Consider the following 27576-nt stretch of genomic DNA (forward strand, 5'->3'; position numbering starts at 1 on the left):
ACAAGGTTGGAAAGGACCCATTGGATCATCGAGTCCAACCATTCCTAACACTCCCTAAACCATGTCCCTAAGCACTTCATCCACCCGTTCCTTAAACACCTCCAGGGAAGGTGACTCGACCACCTCCCTGGGCAGCCTGTTCCAGTAGCCAATGACTCTTACTGTGAAGAATTTTTTTTCTGATATCCAACCTGAACCTCCCCTGACGGAGCTTCAGGCCATTCCCCCTTGTCCTGTCCTCTGTCACTTGGGAGAAGAGGCCAGCTCCCTCTTCTCCACAACCTCCTTTCAGGTAGTTGTAGAGAGTAATAAGGTCTCCCCTCAGCCTCCTCTTCTCATACACATAGTACAGATGTACAACATAGTCTAGAGGGCAGCATTTCAACTCAGTGCACAGGGAGATGTAAAGTAGCAAGAGGAAAAGTCGGTGCACGATGGACCAACTGAAAGGTTGGGGAGGACGGGGCCCAGACCTTCTCAAGACAAGCATGTCAATAAAACCTTGACTCCTTAGTAAGCAAAACATGCAGTTCTGCTATTTGAATCCTGACGGGCCAAGGAGTGGGCCTGGTGTGTCAGTGAGGACTGGGTCACATACAACAAGCCATACAAGGCAGGAGCAGAGAGCCCTACAGCCTCTCATGAAATGCACCTCTCCAGTGGCAGAGGAGGGTGTTTTTCTTGTTTAAAAAATCTGTTTTCTTTATATTGGCAGCATTTAATCCCTGCGATCAAGAATCAGTGCAGATAGTCCTGTCCACTGGACCAGACTAACAAACAAAACTGTTTGTGATTTCAGACACGTCCTGAGGCAGGACAGACCTCCCTGGCTCCTGGTTGGAGGAGGCCTGGCAGCGTGGGATGGCTCTGCAACCACTTTGCTGCTGTTTGCGCCTTTCTTTGTCTTTCGCTGCCCCACCAGAGCCACTTTCACTTACCCCTTTCCTGTTCCTGGTGCTATCATGGAAAACTCATGGGACAGTCCAGCTGACACCCTCATTCCCTCTGGCCATACACAGGACTGCACTCCCCGTGTGGTGGAGGAGACTATTTCTTACCATTTTCATAGTTTTAATGATAAAAGTAATGCCAGTGTGGCTTTAACAAGGTAAGAATTCGCTAACAAAAACCATCTGCAAAGAGCAACTTTCAAAAGCAAACAGCATGTTACTCCACCCAACACAACATCCATCCACCTTTTTCAACCTGTGCCACGTACATCCTGCCCTTTCAGGACCCGATTGTACTAGCTGCCATGTGCTGTTCCTCTTTATAGATTTGAGGTGATGGCAAAACTAACAGCAAATAATGCTTTGCAACTGTCCAAGGAAGTAATGACCATAAACTAAAACCAAATAAATACATAGAGCAGAGCCCATCATCCCCTGCCAATTGCGCACATACACTATATACACTATATACAACTAAGAGCTGTAATGTGAATAAAAACAAGCCATGAGTGAGCAAAAAGATCACCTTAACATTGAAAATAGCACAGCCAAAATGTACGTGGCTTGAACACAGGACAGGAAGGGTTAACAAAGAAAATATTTAAGTCACTTAAACAAACAAATCACTCCTGATAAGGGCGCTGGAAGCAAAAATGAGTGATAAAAATGTCTGAAGTGGAAAGTTAAAAACTTTTTGTTCTTTTTCATTTTTCTACATGGAAAAACAGAGGACAGCATTGATTACAACATCAACCTTCGCTGACTATATATATATATATACACATGAAAATTTTAACACCAGCAATATATGGCTTTGAACCTGCTAATTATTCCTTAGCTCTAAGAAAATTCTGAGGCTGACCCATGACCACCAGCGCAATCAGAAGGAGATAAAATGCAGATTTCAATGCAGTTCTAAACCACTTAGAGCAGTGTCCCACCAGAACCTGACAGAGGTTTCCTCAGGTCAGAGTCTGGCCTTGAGTCTGAAAGGCAAACTGTTTCATAGGAACAATGTTAATTCATTTCCTCCCCACTTGCAAATGATTTGACTTTGTAACTGTGCTCCTGTAGCTGCTGTAACATATGAATAGTCCAACTAGGCTATAGCCACCTCACAATTACAATATACAACTCATTCTCACCTCACTATTAAACTTTCTTTTCAAATGATTTGGGCTCAGAAGGGGCCCGCACTGACACCAACCTCCAACTCAATCCCAGCTTCAGCAGTGGGGCAGGTTGCCCAAGCCTTGTCCTGTCAGAGTGGCCCCCCGGCGCTGGCAACAGCCCAGCCATTTTCTTGTTGGATGCGTTCCTCACTCCCAGCCACACCATTGGTGTGAAGTCTCGCTGGGAAGAGCAGCCCCAGTGCCGCAGAATGGAAGGTGCAGCCATCAGCAGAACAGCTTCGGGCAACCAACCTGGGCCAGCATGGTAGTGAGGCATGTGAGGTGATGTGGGGCCAAGCGGTGGAGTGAGGCAAGGCTGAGGCAGCAGCCCCTGTCGCGTCTCTGCTAGCCCCAGGCTGGGAGGAGATAGGCTCTGTCTATTCCAGAAGGCTTTCAGAGAAAGGAATCCATTAAAACATGTCAGCCAACATGACTTCACTAAGGGCAAATCGTGCTTGACAGACTTGATGGCCTTCTATGGCTGGGCTACAGCACTGGTGGATAAGGGAGGAGTAACTGATATTATCTACCTGGACCTATGTGAAGCATTCAACACTGTCCCGCACGACATTCTGGTCGTGGATTTGATGGGATAGACTACTCAATGGATAAGGAATTGGCTGCATGGTTGCACCCAAACAGTTGTGCTCAATGGCTCAGTGTCCAAATGGATACTGGTGACGAGGGTTGTTCCACAGCAGTCAGCATTGGGACTGGTGTTGTTTAACATCATTGTCACAGATATGGACAGACCTCATCTGTAGTATTGTGTCCAGTTCTGGAATCCCCAACATAAGAAGGATATGGAGCTGTTGAAATGGGTCCAGAGGAGGGCTACAAAGATGATCCGAGGGCTGGAACATCTCCATACGAGGACAGGCTGAGAGAGTTGGGGTTGTTCAGCCTGGAGAAGAGAAGGCTCCAAGGAGACCTTAGAATGACCTTCCAGTACCTGTAGGGGGCTGTAAGAAAGCTGCAGAGGGGCTGTTCACAAAGGCCTATAGTGATGGGACTAGGGGCAGTGGGTATAAACTGGAAAGGGGCAGATTTACACTAGACATAAGGAAGAATTTCTTCACTATGAGGGTGGTGAGGCTCTGGCCCAGGTTGCCCAGGGAAGCTGTGGCTGCCCCATCCCTGGAGGTGTTCAAGGCCAGGTTGGATGGGGCCTTGAGCAGCCTGATCCAGTGGGATACATCCCAGACCATGGCAGGGGGGTTGGAACTAGATGATCTTTAAGGTCCCTTCCAACCTATTCTATTCTATTCTATTCTATTCTATTCTATTCTATTGAGTCCACTCTCAGCAAATTTGCCAATGACACCAAACTGTGTGGTGCTGTTGACATGATGGAGGGAAGGGGTAGGACCCAGAGGGAGCCAGGCAGGCTGGAGAGTTGGGGCTGTGTGAACCTCATGAAGTTCAACAAGGCCAAGCGCAAGGTCCTGCACCTGGGTTGGGGAAATCCCAAGCACAAATACAGGCTAGCTGGAGAATGGATTGTGAGCAGCCCTGAGAAGGACTTTGGGGTGCTGGGAGATAAGAAACACAACACGAGCCAGCAAAGGGTGCTTGCAGCTCAGAAAGCCAATGGTGTCCTACACTGCACCGGGAGAAGTGTGGCCAGCATGGCCAGGGAGGAGATTCTGCCTCTCTTGTCTGCTCTTGTGAGTCCCTGTATTCAGTTCTGGAGTCCTCAACATAAGAAGGGTTGGAGTGAGTCCAGAGGAAGCCACAGAGATGATCTGAGAGAGCTGGAGCACCTCTCATATGAGGATGGACTGGGAGAGTTGGGGTTGTTCAGCCTGCAGAAAGCTCTGAGAGACCTCATAGCAGCTTCCAGTGCTAAAAAGGGGCTACAAGAAAGCTGTGGAGGGGCTCTGGATCAGGGAGTGCAGAGATAGGAGGAGAGGAATGGTTTTCAGCTGAAACAGGGGAGATTTATATGAGATCTTAGGAAGAAACATTTTCCTGTGAGGGTGGGTAGGCCCTGGCCCAGGTTGCCCATGGAAGCTGTGGCTGCCCCATCCCTGGAGGTGTTCAAGGCCAGGTTGGATGGGGCTTGGACCAACCTGATCCAGTGGGAGGTGTCCCTGCCCATGGCAGAGGGGTTGGAACCTGGATGGGGTTTCTCGCCCCCTTCTGTGACTGCTCACTCCGCCGCTCCCGGCCCGGGCGGTGGCGCCAACGAGACCCGCGGAGCGGTGCCGCCCTCGCCCGTGCCCACAAGATGGCGGCACCGCACCTGGCCGCGCCCACAAGATGGCGGCGGCCGCGCCGGAAGCGCTGGCGCGCGGGAGGCGCCCAAGATGGCGTGGCGGGGCTGGGCCCGCGGCGTCGGCCCGCGGCCACAGAGGTACCCGCGCGGGGCGGCCCCTCAGCCTAGCTTCCTCGTCCATGGGCTGGATGAGGAGGTTGAGGGCGCGCCTTAGTGCGTGGGTGCGCTGGGCTCGGGGCAGGGAGGCTCTACAGAGGGACGGGATCCGTGAGGCCGGCGGGACGGGTTCGACAGGGCCGAGTCCAGCGCTTGGGACACAACGACCCGGTGCAGCTCCAGGCTTGGGGGAGGGTGGCTGGAAAGCGGCCCGGTGGAGAAGGGGCTGGGGGGCGCTGGTGACAGCGGCTGAGCGTGAGCCGGCAGTGGCCCAGGTGGGCGAATGGCCTTCTGGCTCGGAACAGCCCTGGGGTGGCCAGCAGGAGCAGGGCAGGGATTCTGTCCCTGTGCTCAGCGCTGGCGATGCTTCCACCTTGAATCCGCTGTTTAGTTTTGGCTCCTTACTACAAGAAAGGCATTGGGGTCCTGGAGCTTGTCCAGAGAAGGGGATGGAGCTGGGAAAGGGGCTGGAGAACAGGGATTATGAGGAGCAGTTGAGGGACCTGGGGTTGTTTAGCCTGGAGAGAAGGAGGCTGAGGGGAGACCTTATTGCTGTCTAGAACTGCCTGGAAGGAGGTTGTGGCGGGGTAGGTGCTGGTCTCCTCTCCCAAGGGATAGGACAGAGGGAATGGCCTCAAGCTGCACCAGGACAGGTTCACAGAATCATAGAATAGTTTGGGTTGGAAGGGACCTCAAAGCCATCCAGTTTCAACCCCCTGCCATGGACAGGGACACCTCCCACTGGATCAGGCTGCCCAAGGCCCATCCAACCTGGCCTTTGAACACCTCCAGGGATGGGGCAGCAACACTTCCCTGGGCAACCTGGGCCAGGGGCCTCACCACCCTCATGGTGAAGAATTCCTCCTACGTCCAATCTAAATCTGCCTCTCTCCAGTCTATACCCGTTCCCCTTGCGTCCTACAATTCCAAGCCTTTATGAACAGCCCCTCCCCAGCTTTCCTGTAGCCCCTTCAAGTACTGAAGGTCGCTATAAGATCTTGCAGCCTTCTCTTCTCCAGGCTGAACAACCCCAACTCTCTCAACCTGTACCTCGTATGGGAGGTGCTCCAGCCCTCTGATCATCTTTGTAGCCTTCTCTAGGGCCTATTCTAACAGCTCCATCTCCTTCTTACGTTGAGGATTCCAGAACTGGGCACAGTATGCCAGATGAGGTCTCCCAAGAGAGGAACAGAGGGGCAGAATCCCCTCTCTCCCTGCTGGCCACGCTGCTTTGGATGCAGCCCAGGACACGGTTGGTTTCTGGGCAGTGAGCGCACATTGTCGGCTCATGTGGAGCTTCTTCATCACCGGCACCCCCAGTCCTTCTTCCGCAGGGCTGCTCTCAATCACATCCTCCCCCATCCCGTACAATGTAGAAAAAACCCGTTCCCTGGGAGGGTTCCCGGGCCGGGGCTGCCCGGGCGGCGGGTCCGTCCCTGGGAGGTTCGAGGGTCCTAGCTGACCGCCGGTGTTCGCAGGCTGTCGGCGCTGCTGCAGCCGCGGCTCGGATTCCGCCGCGCCCGGGCCGAGGAGCCGCGCCGCCTCTGCCCGCCGCCTCCCCCGGCCGCGCGGGGCGCCCCGAGCCGCGCCGCCTGCTGCGCGCCCGCTGTTCTTCGCCGTGGGGGTGAGCGCGGCGCGGGGGTGCAGGATGCTGGGGGAGGGTGCTGGGGGGGGGGTGCAGGATGCTGGGTGGGGGGTGCTGGTTGCGGGGTGCTGGGAGTAGAACGCAGGCTGCTGAGTGGGGGATGCTGGTTGCAGGGTGCTAGTTGTGGGGGTGCAGAGTGGAGTTTGCTGGGTGCAGGATGCTGGATGCCAAGACGCAGGATGCTGGGGTGGGAGGGATGCGGGGTGGAGTGGGGGTGCCGGGAACTGGGATGCAGGGGCAGGGTGCAGGGATGCTGGGGGCAGGGGCGCAGGGTGTGGGTTGCTGGGGGGCAGGGGTGCAGGATGCTTGGGTGGGGGATGCAGAGTGCGGGATGCTGGATGCTGAATGGGAGATGCTGGGGGTGGGAATGTGGATGCAAGGGTGGAGGGTGCGGGGATGCTGGGGGCAGGATGCTGGTTGGGAGGTGCTGGGCATGGGGTGCTGGGGAAGTGGGTTGCAGGTTACTGGTGTGTGGCGGCGTGGGGTGGCAGGTGCGGGATGTTGGGGATGGGGGTGCACGGTGGGGAGTTGCAGTGGGCTGGGGTGCTAGATGCTGGGTGGGAGGCAGGGGGGTGCGGATATGCAGATGCAGGATGGGGGGTGCGGGGATGCTGAGTGCAAGATGCTGTGTGGCAGGGATGCTGGGTCCGAGGGTGCGGATTGCTGGGTGCAGGGTGCCAGTTACTAGGTGAAGAGGTGCAGGGCGTGGGATGCTGGGTGCAGGGGTGCAGGGGTGGGGGTGCTGGATGCAGGGCTGGAGTGCAGGAATCTGGGCATGGGGTGCAGGGCACGGGATGCTGGGTGGGGAATGCAGGTCGATGGATGCTGGGCATGGAGTGTAGGGGGGACGGGGTTGGGGATGCGGGATGCTGGAGGCGGAGTGCTGGATGCAGGGCGTTGCGAGGGGCAGGGTTGTAGGGTGAGGGGAGTGAGGGGAGTGCAGGGTGCTGAGTGGGGGCATGGGGTGCGAGATGCTGGGTGTGGGGCAGAGGACACGGGACACCGAATGGTGGGTGTTAGGTGCGGGATGCTGAGTGCGGGGGTGCAGGGGGAGCAGGGCTGCTGGGTTGCTGAGTTGGGGGCGCTGGGCACAGGGCTGCAGGGTGCTGGGACTCACTGACACCACTGCCCCTGCAGGTGTCAGGCTCAGCGTTTGCGTCCGCTGCGGTCTGGCAGTATGAGTCACTCAAGTCCCGTGTCCATACGTACCTGGAGGAGGCCCCGGGCAGACTGGCTGGACAGGATGCGGCCGCAGAAGAGGGGAGACTCTCAGGAAGCAGGTAACAGGAGGCCCCGCGTACCGAGGACCGCAGCCCCATTTGCGCCACAGCCCCATCCCTCTGGCACTGATTCCTGACATGGAGAAACTGCCTGTTCTCAGGCAAATTGCATTGCTGTATGAGAAAAACTGATAGGGTCATGCTAGGTGGCCACAAAAGTGGTGAAAAGCATGGAACCCCCTGCCCTGTAAAGAGAGGCTGAGAGAGCTGGGGTTATTCAGCTTGGAGAAGAAGGCACTCCTCAGTGCCGAGAGGGACCTTATTGCAGCCTCTCAGTACTTCAAGGGGGCTGATTAGAAAGATGGGGGAAAAACTTTTTAGCAGGGCCTTAACAATAGGACAAGGGGTGATGGTCTTAAACTAAAAGAGGAGAGGTTTTTTCTGGATATTGGGAAGAAACTTTTTACACTGAGGGTGGGTGAAACACTGGCCCAGGTTGCCCAGAGAGGTGGTGGATGCCCCTGGAAACTTTCAAGGCCGGGTTGGATGGGGCTCTGAGCAACCTGATCAAGTTGAAGATGTCCCTGCTCACTACAGGGGAATTTGACTGGATGACCTGTAAAGGTCCCTTCCAGTCTAAACCACTCTGTGATTCTGGCAATCATGTTGTTACTGCAGAAGCCACACTGGAGAAAAATAGCATCTAGATGCAATGCATTAATAGGGAAAGAGGTTTGCTAACAGAAACCATCTGCAAAAGAGCAGCTTTCAAAAGCAAACAGCATGTTATTCCATCCAACACAAACATCCATCCACCTCTTTGAACTTGTGCCACCTACACCTGCCCTTCAAGGATCTGATCGTACCAGTTGCCATGTGCTGCACCTCATTATAGATTTGAAGTGCTGGCAAAAATAACGGCAGATAATTCTTTTGCAGCTGTCCAGGGAAGAATGACCATAAACCAAGACCTTATTAGGAAGAAATGTTTTCCTGTGAGGGTGGGGAGGCCCTGGCCCAGGTTGCCCAGAGAAGCTGTGGCTGCCTCGAGGTGTTCAAGACCAGGTTGGATGAGGCTTTGAGCAGCCTGATCCAGTGGGATGTGTCGGTGCCCATGGCAGGGGATGGAAACTGGATGTGCTTTTAAGGTCCTTTCCAACCCAAACCATTCTGTGAGTCTATGAAATGCAGGGAAGAGAAGTCAATAGCAGTAGGTTGTGTGCCTAAACGAGGGTGCCGTTTGCTTTTTGACTATTTTAAAAACCTTTAGTTTTGCTGTACCTAAGTGTTCTGAAGCAAATGTGAACTCCAGTGAGGACAGAGCTTGTTTAAATTCTCAACTTTACACATATTGCTTTTTCAATGCTCTGCCTTCTGAAAGGTATTTTCAACCTGTACTTTACAAACATGAGGGTTTAGAGGTTTTTTGTCTTTGAGAACTGATATTCCATGCAAATACTTAGAAGTTTGGACAGCAAGAACAACACAAGTACTGCAAGAATTGTTTATAATTTACTTGGCATCCTGAAAGCATCAGTAATTTAGTTTTACAATTAAGTATATTTAAAACTAAACTAAATACACGTCTGTGTTTTATGCTTGTTTCCAGATTAGTTCTGTCGGCTTGTAATAGATCAGCCTTCATTACTCTTTCAGGCCTACTTGCCCAAGGGATGTAGGGCTGAAGAGGGAGCTGGAGAAGCACAGGGCCCTGGGTAGGGTGCAGAGGAGCTGTTTTTGTCATGTGAATTGTGTGCAATTCACAACAATTGTTTGATGAAAGAGTCATCGGGCACTGGCAGAGGCTGCCCAGGGAGGTTGGTTGAGTCACCTTCCCTGGAGGTGTGTAAGGAACGGGTGGATGAAGTGCTTAGGGACATGGTTTAAGGGAGTGTTAGGAATGGTTGGACTTGTGTGTCCTTTCCAACCTGGTGATTCTATGATTCTATTCATTGTGGTACTTCTTTTGAAATATGTAGTGGGTTCACCCTGAGGGACAGCCAAGCACCACGTGCTGCTTGCTTTGCTCCCCCTACAAAGCCTCAGTGGGATGGGGGAAGAGTACAGGAAGAAAAAAGACAAGAAAACTTGAGGATAAGATATAACGTCCGGCAAAAAATCCTGTTCGTGAGTGGGAGAAGAGAGAAGAAATGAAAAGTGCTAAAGACAATTGCTCACCACATCCTGTGGGTAGACTGGTGCCCAGCCAGCTCATAAGCCAGAGATGGCTAAAGCTCCAAAAATCTCCTATTTTCCCATTTACTGGTAATATCTCTGGGTTTATTTTGGATCATCTGCCTGGTTGGGTGCCCCTCCCAGCCTGTTGTGCACCTCCAGTCCATTCGCTGCAGGGGCAGAGTGAGAAATGGAGAAGGTCTTGATGCGGTCCGAGCACTGCTCGCTAAAACATTAGCATGTTATCGGTACTGCTGTGCTAAAAAATCTAGAACACAGCACTGTGTAGAGCTGCTATGAAGAAAATTAGCTCTGTCCTATTCAAGCCCAGTGCAGGGTGCTTTCTTGCTCAGTGTGTATGAACGCAGTGAGATCATAATTGCTGCTTAATATTGCAAAATATGTTTGATTTATCCCTTACTTTTCCTCAAAACCTCTGGTGATTTAGGGGTCCAAAAAATAATGTAAAAGTGCCCCTTTTGTTAATAGGCTGAAACTCCAATCCCCCATCTTCAACTGGTAAGTTCTTTTTTTAAAAGTTCAGGTGATCTCCCGATAGCTTCTGAGGGAATCAGCTTTACTTCAGAGAAGTTGTGTTTCTTTAGTATTCTTCTAGTGGAGAACTTTATAGGGAAATGCAGTAGCTGTATCCTGTACCAGAGAATTACAACAAAATATACAATGAAGTTGTTACTTTGATGAGCAAATAGTGAATGAATTGTTTCATACAGGGTTGTTTCCCCCACCTCCAACCTTCAGGTAATTTTTTTTTGTACTGTCCCCACCAAAGTGGTTGGAAGGTCATTGAGATATCAATAAAACATTTGTCCAAAATGACACTGAAAGCTGAGAAAGGGAAAGGGTTGGAATTTGTCTCGTGGCTGACTGTGCTCAAAATAAACTTTTTCAGGGGTTTTAAAACTTGGAGGAGGGCTGGGTGAGCTGGACGCAAGGGGGAATGGATTCCACATCTTGTGAGCCACCTCTGCAAAAGTGACCCTGGCACAAAAAGTGGGATCTCTCAAAGGTGGGTGGTGTGAGTTGGACAGCACTAGGGTGAGGCTTAGTCGAGGCAGAGTTTATGCTGACGTTGGCTAATCTCTGAAGTGAGCATTCATGGGCTAGATCCTTGGTTAGACAAGCAGACGTAACCCCAGCAGTTGTGTAAAAGGAACATAACCCCACTCTTTTTTTGAAGAAAACTCTTAATATGTGCTGGTAGTTGATAGTAGATAACTATCCTTCTGTAGGAATGCCAGCCTGAAAAACTAAACCTGTCAGAAATAAAAACACTTTGAAACTGATTTACTGAACAGATTTCAAAACAATGCTTTTCCACTAAAAAGATAGAACCTATGTGACTGTTTTTGAAATTGCAAACTACTCTGCAGTGGCACTGATGTACAACAATTCCGTTTCAGTTAACAGCTGGTGAATAGCCTGACCGAGGGTCAGCGGACTGTGACAGGTTTGTGTTAGCTTACAAGTATTAGGCATTCACAGGAAGAGAAATATGGCAAACAGGTACAGTATGTTAAAACCAGATTGCTTTCATACCACATTTAAGTTGTTGGGCAGAAAGCACTTGTGAACTTACCTGGGAACATCCACTATTTTTGCTACAGTTCCTTCTCCTACAAACTATTTTTTGTATGCACTAAAAAAATTCCTAGTGCATTTAAGCTACGAGAGGGGAGATTTAGGTTAGCTATTAGGAAAAAATGTTTTTCTGTGGGGTGGGGAGGCCCTGGCCCAGATTGCCCCAGGGACGCTGTGGCTGCCCCACCCCTGGAGGTGTTAAGGCAGGTTGGCTTTGGATGAGGCTTTGAGCCCCCTGAACCCAGTGGGAGGTGTCCCTGCCCATGGCAGGGTGGTTGGAACTGGATGGGCTTTAAGGTCCCTTCCAACCCAAACCATTCCTATGATCTGTGTGAGAGCATGTGGAGGATTAGATAGACTCTTCCCCTAGCATATTTTTCTCAGGAACTGTGAAGAACACCAAAGTGCTTGTCAAAGGAATTATTAGTATATATTCCACTGAGACATAGAAGTAAAACTCCTTGCTATTTTTTAGCTTATCTTTACATACCTAGCTTTGAAAACAAGAAGCAACTTGTGAAACTTTCCTTTGTTTATGATGTAGTTTTGATTGGTTAAGCTAAAATGACTTGAAACCATCCCAAGAGAAATGTATTGTGTGGAGAGAAATTGATGAGAACTTGATTAAAATCTAAACAAAGTAGCTAAGCCATGTCTGCTCTTATTTATTCTACATGCTAAGAAGTTTTCTATAGTGCTTTGAGTTGCTCTTCATCATGCAAGCCAAGTCACAATACAGATATTGATTTGAGGAAGCACAGAAATATTCGTATTCTGTTAGTCCCCTAGAGCATCCCTCAACATTGAGTTAATCTAATTAGCTATATAATAGCTGGTGGATCCTGAAGCCATTCAGATCCTTACCTCTGACTGCCAAAACAGAGTTGTGCTTCCTGTACTGGAATTGCTGAGAGTTCTGTAACAGCTTGGTGTAGTGTGCAGAGAGAATAGTTCCTCTAAGAAAAGAGTGTGGTTGAATAGGATGGAGTACCATAAGAAGAGATCTATTAAAAAGTTTGGTTCTGGGATTTATGGATTGTAGTTTTTCACAGATTCCTTACATCTTGTTGCAAACCTCAAGTAGAGAATGATTACGTGATATCTGTAAAGAAAGGACAATCACTTTCTGCTTTAGTGTTTCTAGCTATTGTAAAACATTTTAAATACCTGAGTGCTTGGATAGAAATAGAAAAGGCACTTTAAACAAGAACAATAACTTTGCATCCTTATGCTTCTATTTATTTATATTCTTATTTAAACTGAAATAAGATTGCAATAAACAACAGAAGTAAAAAGCTGTGTGTTTGCTGTCTCCCAAAGGTAACTATGCTTTAGCCAATGCCAACTCAAGTTGTTATGCTCGATCCCTAAACAGTACCTTTACAGTTACCTCAAAATCAAACCTTCCCAGAGAATGAAAGGGATGTGTAGTGCTTGTCTGCTGGCTTCCCCAAGCCTCCATGCACAGTTAAATGGAACCACATCAGATTTGCCTGCCATTTGGGAATAAGCAGCTAGAGGGATGAGAAATGAGATGTCTTACGCTGGTTCTTGTTTCTGCTGGTTCTGCAGAACAAGCTTGTTTCCAATAAGAAGCTTGAAACCATAGTTCGAATGTCTTAAGGATGGATTTTCTGGATCGTGGCATTCAGTCAATCACATTGTACATTTGAACAGTTGCAATTAAGTGTCATATTTCTGAATGTATATAAATGTAGCTTTCAGTATTTTTCTTTGCTTTTCTAAACTCTTTATGGAGTAGTGGATACCCACTTTCAGTGAAATAGTGGAGAAAAGTACAATTCTTGTAAGCTGACATTTGAACGCTTGTTTTACATGTGGCGTGTTGCATTCGTAATTTGCTTTATATAATGTTTTTTTTCCTCTAATAGGTATTAATAGCTGCAAATGTCTTTGTATTCTGTTTATGGAGAGTGCCTGGTATGCGACGGGTTATGTTTACATATTTCACCTCAGATCCATCCTCCAGTAAGTGAACAGTAATTTGGGGGACTTCTCCTGTGTTGGATGTAATAGGACTTCTGTTCATACTGCAAAAAGCTTTGCGTGGCGTGTAGCTTGCTTAATGCACCATCTCCCATGAGCAGTCTCGGCCACGCATGCCCAAGGATGTAATTTTGCCTAGATTGAAACACTTAGAAGGGGAAAAAAGTTAAAAGTAATGGATTAAGTGAAAAAAAACCAACATGACTCATTGGTATTCCTCTAAATAGTATAAAGTCCAAACTGTTGTCTGCCTCTCTGGCCTTTTGCTGCGTTCAGTGGATGTAGCTCCTGCCTTTGCCAAGGTGAAGAGGTGTTTCTCTAGGTGATATACCACTGCTTTTCCCTGGACAGAATGCTAGCCAGGCTAGTTTTTTAGAAAGGAGGAAAATAAAATCATGCTGTGTAATGATAACCTAAACCTGCCTCTCAAAAGTGGATTCCTCCCTGCTCCTCCCCCTTCCTTTAATGTTCTGTGGGATGCAGATAGAGCAGTCATCAGTCACATCTGTGTGCGCATTCATCAACAGACAAGCAGTGGTCTGTATGTTATGTATGGAGTCCTTGTTTTCAAGGCTGTGCTTTGGGTCACGTTAAAAAAAACCGGAAAATACTTGCCTTTTACTGTGTGTGAATTTTTGAAGAGGAAAGCAAGTTACTAGAATTTAATGGCAGAAAATTAGTTTTCTTTTCTACAGTAGAGATAAGAATTAAAGAATGAGACAACTGCCACATTAGGAGAGTACCTTTCTGCTGTCCTCTTAATTTCTGCGGAAAAAGTGGAAACTCAACCAATTTCCCTCCCACACTCCAAAGCTAAAGATAGCTGCTACCCAGATCTGAGCATCAGTCACTGCAAGCACTCCTGTTTTAGAATAATGTTGCCTTTAAACCTGCTAACTGGATTTTCTGCCTTTTTTTTTGCATTTGCAAGGCTACTGTTTCAGTGAGGAGAGATAGTAGCTTTTTGAGAAGAACAGGTCCAGAGGAGGCCACAAAGATGAGGGCTAGTACACCTCCAACATGAGATGAGGACAGGCTGAGAGAGTTGGGCTTGTTCAGCCTGGAGAAGACTGTGGAGACCTTACAGCAACCTTCTCTGTGGCAAGATAATCTTATCTGGATGCTTATATAATACATAAAAATCTTTCGCCACATGCATATATAAATAAAATCTTTTTCCTTTACAAAGCATAGGAGACGTGTTGCAAGATAAATGTTTTATATTAAACATTCCCCAGCAGGTAATTCAGAGTTTGAAAGTAGCGTTTTGTACAGCTTGCATATTTCTGGGGTGTATGTTCTACCTTTCAAAAGGAACTTGGAAATGTGTTACATTTCTGGGTTTATTGCATAGCTTGTGTTTGAGAATTTTAAGCGTAAATTAGTATTTGGTTATTTTGTGATAAGTTTCTAGTCTGTGTGACATGCAGCTTGAAGCAAATTAGAACACTGACCTCCTTTTTTTGTTGTTGTTTTTCTCTTTTGTAGAAGCCCTGTGTTCTCCCATGCTGCTCTCTCTACTTTAGTCACTTCTCTCCTGTTCCACATGGCAGCAAATATGTATGTTTTATGGAGTTTTTCCAGCAGCATTGTGTCTCTTCTGGGATGTGGAGCAGTTCATGGCAGTGTATCTTTCTGCTGGTAATGTGTATTTACAACATTTAAAGTGTATAAATATATATTCACACCAAGGAAAGTGTGTGCGTGATTAATAGGTGTGTGACAGATGGCCATCGCTCTGTACTAACGACAGCACTTTTTTGCTGTTGTACAGAGTTTTGATGGTTTCCGGATGTTTGGCTGCAAAATATCATGACGATACAAGTATCTGGTTTTATGTGATGCTTAGCTACCGAAATAAAATAGTTCTTAATACAGGCTCATGGGAGTTCCATGAGAAAAAACTGAAATTCAGTTAAAACAAACACCATCTCCCCGAAAGAAAACCCAACTCCACTGCTTATGTTGAGCTTCTGTAGGAAGATGTACCGATAACGTTGTTGTACCTTTCTGATGCTCATCTGTAGTGCTGGCATTGTTTTTCAATAGTCTTTTTTCCTTTTTAGGGGTCATTCTCCACTTTGTCAGCTATGTTGCTAAAATGGCCACTGGAAGGTTTGAACCATCCCTTGGAGCGGTAAGTATCTTGGAATTTTGAGAGGCCTTGTAATGATCTCTGAAGCCATTTTCAAAGCACTGCTGGATTCTGTAGCCTGCTTAAAAGCCAAGAATGCGTTTGGATAGTGAAAACTAGGAAGGTTTACAAAACCAAGTAACCAGGCATTGACTCTTGTGTGAGAATTTGCCTGTTCTGCAAGATATATTAACTCTTGTGGTGGCAACCCAGACTAATGCCACTCAATGCCACTGGCTTGTAAATGATTACTTAACATTGGGACATTCTGTCACTGAGCAGATAGTTTTCAGGTTCTGCAACTTCGTAAGTGTTGTGGCGAATTGCAATTTTCTCTAATTGAAAATAGAAAAGAGAATATAATCGAACAAAAGCCTGCGTATCATACTAGTGGAAGTGGTAGTCAATGCTGTGCAGAAAGGCAGCACCCTCTGCCAGAAGTCTTAGTAAGTACAAAAGACAAGGAGGCAGGCTGAGGAGGTGATGTGACTGTCTGTTCTTTACAAGTATTTTCAGTAGTAGAATGCTTTAAATACTTCACTCGCTGTAAGTTTGAGGTGAACATAGCCATTTGCCAAGTTTTAAAGGCTTCTTAACTTACTTACTAAATTTTGATAAAAACTAGGAAGTCGGATTCTTATTTTTCGGTTTAGAATTGAAAAAAAATCTGTTGAGCTGTCCTGAAGTTAGAATGTTTGGTAGTGTTGTCTCCTGTATTGTCCCTTTTGTCCTGTGAAGAAACTATATCTGGAGCAAGTGACTTTCCAGTGTTACTGGTTCTAAATTTGCTGACACTGGCAGCAGGTTGCGTTAGTTTACTGCATTCATAGCTTTTTGATTGAGATACTTCGTGGATACAAAAGCCTGTGGTCAGTTTTGGTGCAGACCAGAATGCTTGTTTCATTAACAAAAGATTTCTTGTCCCTGTCCATCTGTTATTTTTCTTTGTTTTGGTACAAGCTTCAGAATGAGTCCCTTCATATCGATCAAACAGAACATTCTACACCTCAGATATGTTAGATTTGTAAGGTTTACTGGGAAAAATGCACATTAACCTAAATTGTTATCTTAAAATCGGGGGAGGTTTTTCTTAATTATAGAAGAGCACTGGAGGCCTCATTTTTTGTATTATCTATGGTTTCTGCTATTGAAATTAAATCATGATGTCTTGCTTTATTTTATTCTGAACTTCGCTGTGATGCTTTATACTTTGAGGTTTACCACAGGACTGCATTTGAAAAAGAAAGCTAAGAGGCAAATGGGTTCACATGCAGAAAAATAAATGTTCCCTTATGTAACATCTCCACCTACTGGTCCTGTATTTTCCTTTATTTGCAGTCAGGAGCTATAATGACTGTCCGTTGCAGCCGTAATGTACAAAGATGCCAGAAGCAAAACAGCCATCATATTCCTTCCAATGTTCACATTTACCGCGGGAAGCGTAAGTGCCTTTAAACTTCAAAGAAATCCTACTCTTAAAACTTATTTTTGAAAGAGAACACAGGTCATGGAAGTCCTGGAGACCAGTTTCGGAATTGTGGCAGTCAGGCAGGGTTATTACATGAGTGTGTAGTTGAATTATTTAGAATTATCCTAAATGCCATCCTCTGTTTCACGTCTTGATACTAAGAGGCGAAAGAAGCTGGGAGGGACTGGGGTTTCACCTGCCCTGAGGACACGTGCATACACATGCTGTTCTTGATGATGGGTAATAATTTTTATAGCAGCACTTGTTACAGGCTGATCTAATACCTGATACAATTTTTAAAGAAAACATTATGAAGATGGGGGAAAACATTTCAGCTTTCACGGGAAATAACATTTCAGCCCCTGGAGGTATACCTTCTCCTCATTTAGGTATCACCTTTTGATACTTCTTAAGAATATTGTTTGGATTAGAAATAAAGTGCTGAGACTTTCTTCAGGTGTAGCACTGAGACTCCCTTTTTTTTGTTTCATTAAGTGCTTTAAGCACATCCCCCTGCCCCTCGTTTAAGAAAAAGCTTCTCATGTGTATCTTGACTTACTTTAATAAGTTATGCTTTGGTACATTGCTTTAAGTTGTTTTACCTTAAAGCACTTAAGCGTTGTCATTTTCTGGATCATGAGATTTAATATGTTTTGTAAGTGAAGCTTACAGGTTTGAACAAGTGTTCTTAGATGTCACCTTCACGTTTTTCTTCCACTTTTGCTTAAGTGGCCCTGTTTTTTTTCCTTGCTGCCCTTTAACTGCATCTTCCCTATAAAGATGGCCAGGGTAGAAATCTTGGCAGAGCCATAGAGATCGTTGCCACAAGGAAGTACTCATTGCAACAGTAAAACGAGAGCAACATTGGGTATTGCGCTATAATCCTTGGAATAATTTTAGCCCTAAGTAAGACCATCTACCATGTAATTGTATTTCTGAACTTTGTGTACTCTTTTAGCCTGTCTTATGTATACTGTAATCTGCTTTTAAAATAAACAACCCAATATAGCTGCTATTCTAACACTCATTTAAGGAAGTCCTACTTAAAGTAATACTTCATCCTAACACTAATTCTGTTGGTCTCTTTGAAACGAGACATTTAGTAAAATATTGCATAATTACAGTTACAGTGGTGTGCTTGTCCCGACCATGGTATAGACCCCTGCTCACATTGTTTCTGACCCTGGAGCTGCTCACTATTCATCTGATTTTCTACTTTTCAACTGATGTGCCATTCAGCAGCGTGTAATGGTCAATTTATATCCAATAACGTGACAGGGATGCTGCTGCCCTACGTTCCATCCACTTAGAGGATTGTGTTTGGAAGGACAAAGCACAACTTAAATCAGAGCCACGTCAAAATTAGCGAATGAGAATGTTGCAATTCTGTGTTTTGTGGTCTCTTGTATCGTGTACTCTAAGTATCTTCTGGTTTTTTCCTGACCTGAGATTGGAATGTGTGTAGCTTTAGGAATGAAGATTGGAAGAAACTGAGTATTAGGAAAGGGCACGTTCCTGCCCTGCATTATTTTGTAATAGCTCATGTCTGTTTTTTGACAGTACAGTACGGCTAAGGACTGAGTCTGTTGGTTTAAAACAATTTTTTTAACATTGATTGCTTTGATATAAAGTTGATGGTGATGTCCCAAATTTTGCTCTGTGACTGATCCTGTCTGTTCCACCTTCTGTTCCTTTCTAGGCTTTAAAAGCCATAATTGCATTCGACACTGCAGGGGCTTGCTCTAGGGTGGAGACTTTTTGACCATGCTGCACATCTTGGAGGAGCTCTTTTTGGCATGTAAGTCTGTCTCTATATAACTTCTGTTTGGTTTATATTTAAATTTATACCTGTCTTCCTTCCTCTCTACTTCCTCTTATCTCCGAAGCGTGGGGCTTTTTTGGAAAGTTGTCTTAAGTAGCATTGAAGACAACTCTCTATTATCCTTGTAGTACTATAAAAGTTTATGGAAAATACTGTTAACAGATGCTTAGAACTGAAACAAATTGAGTCGAGCTGCCTTAGAATGATAGATGAGATGTCAGATTGTCCTGTCACTGTAGGCCTGGGTGGCTCTCTGTTGTGCTCTCCTCAGCGCATTTGAAGGGAGTCACAAGGCAGAAAAGATTCTCACAAAACACAGCGTGGACAAATTAAAAGAACTTTCAGAATTAAACAGCTAAAAATTTCCTTTGTCCCAGTGTTTTTCCTCTAATTACTAATTTAGAGAGACATGCAGGGTTGGTGTAAACTCAGGCCAAATTGCTTTGAGCAGCCTCTGCTGTTGTTTTCTCAGTGTTGCTGTGTTGTCTTTGTTTGGAGCCTTCCTAATTGAGAAGAAATACTAGAAACCAGTTTGTAGGAAACAGTTCGGCATTGTTCCATGTTTGGACAATGTACCTAATGAATTTTTCCACTTCTGCTTGATCACAATGTTTTCTTAACTTGTACACTTATTACTAAAAGTATTTTTGAACTTTTCATGTAGGCATTTTAAAAGCCTACTTGACACTTAACCAGGCCAGACGGAAAACAGCTGGAGGACAGGCTCAACAGGAGTGAACAGTCTGGTGCAGCAGCAAAGGCGGCCAATGGAGTGTTGGGTGCATCAAGAAGTGCATTACAGCAGAGATAAAGAAGTAGTTATGCCACTCTACTCAGAGCGCTTGTCAGGCTGCACCCGGAGTGCTGTGTCCAGTTTTGGTCCTCTCTGTATGAAAAAGATGTGGACAGGCTGAAAAGGAGCCAGAGAAGGGCCACGAAGATGGTTGAGGGACTGGGAAAACCTTCCATGTGAAGTGAGGCTGAGAGAACTGGGTTTGTTCAGGCTTGAGAAAAGGCTTGAGGGGAGATGTACCAGTACATAAAGGTGTCCACCAAGAGGAGGGAGACTCCCTTTTTGTGACGAGTCGTGTGGAAAAGACAAGGGGTAATAGGTGTAAGTTGCTCCTGGGGAGGCTCCGATTGAATTCCAGAAGAAAATTGTTCACCATGAGAACAGTTAAACATTGGAAAAATCTCCCCAGGGAAGTGGTGCAGGATTCTTCTGCACTCGACACTTTTAAGGCTCAGCTTGACCGTGTGCTGGGACATCTTATTGAAATCACCTAAAGGTTGGACCAAATGATCCCCAAGGTCCCTTCCAACCTGGCATTCTATGATGCTTCTGGTTTGGTCTACAAAACTGGATGCCTCTGCTGTTTCTTGGCTTTGGTGTCCATAAGTTCTGTGCTTCAGAGTCTCCTTCCTTTCTCTGGTGTCACGAATGCATTTGATGTAATCTTGCTGATTTATAACTACTTTCTGCTGTGATCATAGAATCATAGAATGGATTGGGTTGAAAGGCACCTCAAAGCCCATCCAGTTCCAACCCCTCTGCCATGGGCAGGGACGCCTCCCACTGGATCAGGCTGCCCAAGGCCCATCCAACCTGGTCTGGAACACCTCCAGGGATGGGGCAGCTGGGTGTCCTGTGCCAGTTGACTCTCCACCCTCATTTTGAAGAATTTCTTCCTAGTATCTAATCTAAATCTTACCCCTTCCAATTTAAAGCTAATCTCCGTCATCCTATCACTCTATGCCCTTGTAAAAAGTTCCTCCCCAGCTTTCCTGTGGCCCCTTCAGGCACTGGAGGCTGCTGTAAAGTTTCCATGGAGCCTTCTTTTCTCCAGGCTGAACAACCCAAACTCTCTCAGCCTGTCCTCGTAGCAGAGGTGCTCCCAGCCCTGGGATCATCTTCGTGGCCTTCTCTGGACCCATTCCAACAGTTCCATGTCCCCCTTATGTTGAGGATTCCCGACTGGACATAGGACTCCAGGTAGAGTCTCATGAGAGTGGAGTAGAGGGGCAGAATCCCCTCCTCACCCTGCTGGCCACACATCTTTGATGTAGCCCAGAATACAGTTGGCTGCCTAGGCTGTGAGCAAACATTGCCTGCTTGCATTGAGCTTCTCATCAGTCAGCCTCCAAGTCCTCCACAGGGCAGCTCTCAATCATGTCATCCCCCAGCCTTGTTGGACCTCATGGGGTTCACACAGCCGCACTTGTCCAGACTGTCCAGGTCCCTCTGGATGACATCCCTTTCTTCTGGTGTGACAACTGCACCACTCAGCTTGTTGTCATCTGCAAACTTGCTGAGGGTGCACACCGATCTCACTGTCTATGTCATTGATGGAGATATTAAACAGCACTGGTCCCAGTACAGACCCCTAAGGGACACCACTTGTCACGGATCTTCATCTGGACATCGAGCCATTGACCACTACTGTCTGAATGTGACCATCCAACCAATTCCTTATCCATGAAACAGTCCAAGTATCAAATCCATATCTCTCCCATTTAGAGAGAAGGATGTTGTGGCGGACCATGTTAAAGGCTTTACAAGAAGTCCAGATAGATCACATCCGTTGCTATTCCCGTCTCCACTGCTGTGGTTACCCCAGCATAGAAAGCCACTAGGTTGGTCATACAGGACTTGTCCGTGGTGAAGCCATACTGGCTGTTTCGAATCACCTCCCCATCCTCCATGTGCTTTAGCAGAGGAGGATCTGTTCCATTTCTTATTGCTCTCTACAACTACCTGAGAGGAGGTTGTAGAGAGGAGGGTGCTGGGCTCTTCTCCCAAGTGACAGAGGACAAGACAAGGGGGAATGGCTTCAAGCTCTGCCCGGGGAGGGTCAGGGTGGACATCAGGAAAAGAATTTTCACAGCAAGGGTGATGGGGCCCTGGCAGAGGCTGCCCCAGGGAGGGGGTGGAGTCACCATCCTTGGAGGTATTTAAAAGACGGGTAGATGAGGTGCTCAGGGTCATGGTTTAGTGGCTGATAGGAATGATCCAAGAGGTCTTTTTCCAGCCTGGTGATTCTATGATTAGAATACAGATTTACATATCATTAAAACGGAATAGCAGTTGCAGTAAAAAATGCCTTGAGTTGACAAGGATCTTCCCTTCCTCACCTACATCTGTTCTGCCTATGTGTGATCATTATGGTCAGTTCATACTAAAACGGCGTCTGTATTTAGGACATATGTTGAATGGACAAGGTATTTTCTGTCCATTGCCTCATAATTATCCATTTCAGAAGAGGGCTGTATGATTTAACAGGATAGCCAGATTACCTGGCCCTGGCTGATGGCTCACAGAAAAGTGCTTTTGTTACTCAGGACTTAGGTGTGAAATTAGGCCTGTGGGAGAACCTTCAGCCTATTGTCACGCAGTTGCTTGCCCTCCCGCCTCTCCTCCCCTGCTTAATCATTTATGTTGATAATTCATATATTGGCATATCTCGCTCTCTATGAACATAATTCAAGCTAAAATGCTTTGATAGATTAAATCTTCATTTAGACGTTTATAAAAGAAAATTCATTTCAAAACGGAACATGGCTGTTTGTTGTGGGGCAGTTGTATTTATAAGAAAAATACTTGTGGTGTCAGAAAGGATTAGCACAAGCAAGAGCTCAATTTTAACAGTCACTTAAATAGAAATAGTTTTTTGCATCTTAATAGAAATTCTGAGAGCATGAAATTAAAGGTATGAAAACCATTCATTCTCAGGACTGAGACAAGCAAGAAGTTAACTATTAGGAGTCAAGAGAACAAGCGGCTTACCTGCCACTGCCATGCTCCAAGAATGTTGTACTTTCTGCCTCAGTTTACCTTGGCTCCTGTAGTAAGCACTTGAGTTAGTTGATTTTAGCGAACAGCTTGTTCTTCAAACGGAGGGAAGTTGCAGTTTGTTTTAACTAGTACTTTCTTTCTCAGGTGGTACGTGACTTATGGCCATGAGCTCATATGGAAGAACAGAGAACCACTGGTGAAAGCCTGGCATGAAATGAGGACAAAGAACACGGGAAAAGGAGGAGGGGGAGGGTCTAACTGATTCCAATCCTAGAGATTTCTTGTGGCTGAGTGGTGTATTACTTGAAGACATGGGATTGAATTGGTTTTGAAGGTTTTTTGCTACTCCTCTAAGGAGCTGAAGCTTCTAATGTAAACTACAATTACAAGAATGCATATCAATAGAAAAAATGAACTCTGACAAAGGTGGAACAAGCTACGGTTTTTATCCTGTTGCTCGCTGAGGTAGCAGTCTGCATTAGGTTTTTTAAAGGAAGAATAAAACAAAAAAGGTTTCCAATGAAGTGACCTAAAACTCTGTCCAAAAAACTTCAAAATGGGGTACAAGTGGTTAATATCTAGGAAGATAAACATTTCAAAAACTGAGGAAGTCAGTGGATCATGCATCCCCTTACTGTCTGCCAAACACTACTTGCTTTCCTAGAAGGCATGTATTAGGCAGACTGAGTCCTCAGGGGTCTTTTATTGTTGAAAAGATTGGATGAGATAAGCCAATGGTCTCTCTGATCTGAAACTTGAAATACATGAAGCAGTACTGGATTGTTTGCCAAAGCTTCCATACTGGTTAACGGTCCTGCTTTATTTCTCAATTCTGGCTGAGAAACCTATATTTTTCATTTCTGTCTGCTTCCAAGATGCTGTCACATCTTGTTAGGTTTGCTATTGTGGTTTTGGATATTTTACCTTGAGTTACACTGCTTTCTATAGTCTATCACTCCTCTAGTCCTGTTAGGGGTTTTTTAAGTTGTGCTGTATTGCTAGTTTCCTTCAAGGTTTTTCTAAGAATTTTAAACCGGTAGCATTGGTTCAGATTGTGCCAGTTCTACAAAAATAAGCAGCTTCAGCAAAAATAGATGAGGTGCCCGAGATCAGCAGCGCTGCAACGGGCAGGAACCGCTAAAGGAAATCTGCAGGTGGTGCTATGACTGGGGTTCCATATACAAATGAAAACAATACTCAGTTCTTGGTGCACTGCTGCTCTGTGCCCATCCTGCGAGGCTGACTGCCTGGGACAGGAGGTGATGGGTTCAAACTCTGTGCTCTTCCCTGCAGGCTGAGCTCGTCATTCCGGGTGGGCTGACTTCCTGAAGAATACGCTGCATCTGTGAGAAGCAACTTGTGCCTTTTTACTTCACAACAGTGCCTTAGAGAAAAAAAACTTTTTTTGGTAGGGATAAAGAATACATAATGCTAAGTGGTATTAGTTGTAATAGATGATGGAGTATGAAATTGCTGTCAGCTCCTGTACTGCCACCAGCCAGTGCTCAAGGCTGGACCTCTTTGATACTTTGATACTTTGTTGCTTTAAGAGCCTGTTGACTTGAAGGAAAAAAAAAAAAAGAGAAGGAGATGGAGTATCTAATATTCCTTTGCTCCATTCCAGAAGCTTTCTGGCTTTGTGTTTCTAATCTGTCCTTTCCTACTTGCTTCTCTGATACTTGGGACTGAGCATGCCAGTTTTTAGGGCCTCTGCCACAGCACAGGCAGCCTGCAGCGGAGGGCGACTACTGCCACTCCGGCAGAAGAGACCAGCAGCATCAGCAGATGGCCACTGGCAGTATTGCATGCCAAAGAAGCTCAAAAGCCATAGCTCACAATATTTTGCGTGTTGGTTTTACACCTGTTCAAACACTTACCTGTTGTCTTTGTCTGCTTCCTTTTGGTTTTTTCCCATTCTCTTCCTAAAGCCTCTTAACGAGTGAACAACTGTCTGGGTCTCTTTAGCACTTCTGTATTTGTTGAAGGCTTTTTAGAGATCCTGGCTGAAAGCAGCAGAGATTAATAAATATTGCAGGAAAGGCAGTATAAAACCCTGGAGGACATGATATTTTACAGGTCTAGAAGAATAAGCCAAGGTTATTTATTGAACATATATACAAGTACAGATGTGCCTTTTCCAGGTTAAGTGAAGGCGGCCTGTCCATCTAGGTAAATGGCAATTAATGTCTTTTGGCAGGATAGAGAGGTTACTCCGACTTCCTTGTCTTCGCCACGTACTCTTAGCACTTGATTTTCAGTACAAACCATTTAACACTCTCAATATTGGCTTTGGCCCTTTTGTGTGGTCCACTCCTGGGTGTTCAGCATAAACCGTGTCAGGTTTATGCAGTTTGTTACTTCCATCTCTCAGCAGTGGTTCTTGGAATACAACCCAGTCATTCTTTTTGGCTTCATCTGCCAATAACTCACAAAGTTGATTGTCTTTTAATCCTCACACTTTAGACTGCAGGGACAATACCCAGTGACACACAAGCAAGGTTTCATCCTCTGCTTAGCAGTGCCTAGATGATTTAATGTCTTTTGTCTGCCTCTTGCCAGAAAATGTCTTGTGGGGTAGATATTAGCCCACAACTCTAATCACTAGGATCAGTTTCCCCTGGGGCATGCCTGTGTAATACACATCTAGTTGTCTCTGATTTACTCCCTTTCAAAGCTGGAAATTCCACAGCCCTGGGGTACCAACGTGGTCCAATTCACAAATTCTTGCTTACTCCAGTTGTAGGGGCCTTAGAAAGATGACACTTGGAGCAGGTATCTCCATTCAGAGACTGGTTCCTCACTGCCTAGCTCCTCTGATATCGTAACCACTCTCGGGTCTCAGATAAATGGAATTTAGGCTAATCATCTCCCACCGCAATCCACAATCTTTCAGATTTTTTTTCAATGCCCTCTTGCCACACAACTGCTCTTACTGTCTCATCCAAAGGCTGTGCAGGTCTGTGTAGTCTCTGGGCTTGTACACAAAGAATCAATCCTGAGAGTCTGGTAATGCCATAAGCCTCCATCCCAGATGCTGAAAGACAGGATAGCGTCACAGGTGCTCATCGCTGGGTGTTACCACTGAAATTGCCAAATCAAAGGCTTCCGGATACGTAGCCTTAGCATTGCTTGATCTGCTGGGTAGGCAGGTCATGGAATAGTACATCCTTTCAAGGTATCAGCCTTCTGAATTGGTTTAAGGGAGCCTTCCCAATCCATTGTACCCATTCTTTTACTTGTAATTCTGGTTTTGATAGTCAGTGCATGGGTGAATACATAGACCGTAACTATTAACCAGAGCTACTGGTTTCAATCGTATTGAGGAGGGTCACCCAAGGAGGGCAGTGATTGGTCGTGTATGAGTCATTTGTGCCATGGCTTTTACATCAAGCCAACTTCTCCCCTTATGCCTTAAGGCCGGTTAGTTCAGAAAAGACCTCCAAAATGTCAATCTTTTTCTGCATCCCTTCCCAAGAGGTGCTCAGCAGTACCGGAGTCTTCAGCAAAAGGCTACAAGTTCTTCGCCCTAGTAACCAGTGCCTGCTTCAGAGTTTGAAAGCCATGCCCCTCTATTGCTTGCGGAGACTGGAGTCATGCTCTCCTGGGCTGTCAGCCCTGCTAAGGCAGCGTGGTATTGCTGCACCCTTTCAGTTTGCAGGAGGGGTGTGGGTGAGCACAAAGACACAAGCTGACCCTTCAGAGGCAAAGCCTGCACTTCTGCTGGATTCTCAGACTTGCAGTGCCTCAAAGCTCCTGAAAAAACTGCCTGTAACTGCCAGAAGTCTTTGGATGTCACCATCTTTCCAGGTGCGGCTGCAGTTTGAGAGTCACATGCCTTCACCCTAACTTCAGGCCTAACAGCATTCACCCTTTGAAGGCTGTTTGATACCTGAATCTTCCTCATTTGTAGAAACTAGGGGAATTTAATGTCTGTAAGTTGTACGAAAAACATTCGTATAGCCAAGCAGTGGGTTTCATGTAGTTTTGCACCTGAACCTTTGTGCAGCATTGTCTGCCAAAGGTGAGGTATCTTCTCTGGTCCAAAACGACTTTTAAACTGCCATAGGAAAATCAATACTCAAGTCAGGCAGACAAGGAATGACCTAGAGTTTTGACAGCTCACTAGAGTAAAGAAGGTAACGTTCTGGCAAGCCAGTAGCCTTGCAAAAACTGGCGTCGGCACATGCCAGGATCCCAGCATTTAGTCACACCACTGAATGGCGAAGGAATAACAAGGAAAAAAAAAATAAAGCATACAAACACCCCCTCCAAAACCCAGAAAAAACAACAGCAAAAAAGAACCAGCCCAATAAACAAAACTAACTGTGTGGAAAGACACCCTCCTTCCCCTTAAAGATCTTACTGTTGAGAATAAAAATACAATGTGGTAATTATGCAGGCACGTGGCAGAGACAGCAGCTAGTGTTTGTGTAGGAAAACAGCAGTAAGTATAAAGTCATGGTTAATCATGTGGAGAAACAGTCCTTCATCGTTTTTCAGTGGCTTTAATAACGTCTGCCGGGGCCTTGACATATTTAAGGAATGTTTTGCTCTAGTGCAGTGATCTGTGCTATTGAACTTCCATTTTAGTATGAGAACAAACTGGTTGAGCCTCCAGCCCCCGTCCCTGGCCACAGCAAGTGGTTTCCCTTCCCATTGTAGGGCTTGCCTTTGTCTTACTGTTGCAGTACTTCCCCGCCCCCCCCCCCTTTTAATCATCATAAATCTCTTCTAAATGCAGACAACTTTTTAATCTCATCCAGCTTCTGGTTTCCCGGTCTGAGAGCGACTTTGTGCCAATTTCATCCTACGAGCCATGATGAGCAGCTGCTCAAAGCACTCTGTGATGCTGTAGGTGGGCTCCGAGACACGCAGCGCCGGAGCTGAACTCGGTGCTAGGAGGCGGCAGGCACAGGGAGAGCAGAGACATCCAATTTATTCTTCAGTACATTTGCTAAGTCAGGCCTAGGAGCACGGATCAGAGCATCATTTGTACTTTGCCAGTGATAACATGCTAAAGCGGGCTGTTTGGTTTTCTCCCATGACTGTAAAATCCATTTCCCTTTAAGTACATTTTGCCAAGTATGATTTATTTTTCAAAATCGCTCTGTAGAGCACAGTAGTTCTTAGGGGGAAAAAAAAGATCAGCAGAATATAAAGAGATGTCTCCCTGCCTACTGCTAAAAGTAAAACGATGTTTGTGGGTTTCTCAGGCAA

General features: G+C 46.1%; 1 protein-coding gene across 1 annotated transcript; it reads left to right on the plus strand.

The window, feature by feature from the left end:
- The first annotated feature begins 5784 nt into the window (after positions 1-5784).
- Positions 5785-27433, plus strand: PARL (presenilin associated rhomboid like). The gene is given in 19 exon segments (XM_054074513.1): positions 5785-5861; positions 5975-6057; positions 6060-6094; positions 6097-6120; positions 7279-7362; positions 7364-7421; positions 10958-10966; positions 10969-11004; positions 11553-11561; positions 13038-13124; positions 14631-14653; positions 14656-14751; positions 14753-14783; positions 15209-15279; positions 16615-16635; positions 16637-16717; positions 18444-18476; positions 18478-18542; positions 22504-27433. Coding segments are annotated over 19 exon segments (1041 nt in total). The 3' UTR covers positions 22622-27433.
- Positions 27434-27576: the final 143 nt, after the last annotated feature.

Source organism: Cuculus canorus, chromosome 9 (genome assembly GCF_017976375.1).
Source record: "Cuculus canorus isolate bCucCan1 chromosome 9, bCucCan1.pri, whole genome shotgun sequence".
Classification (NCBI taxonomy): Eukaryota; Metazoa; Chordata; class Aves; order Cuculiformes; family Cuculidae; genus Cuculus; species Cuculus canorus.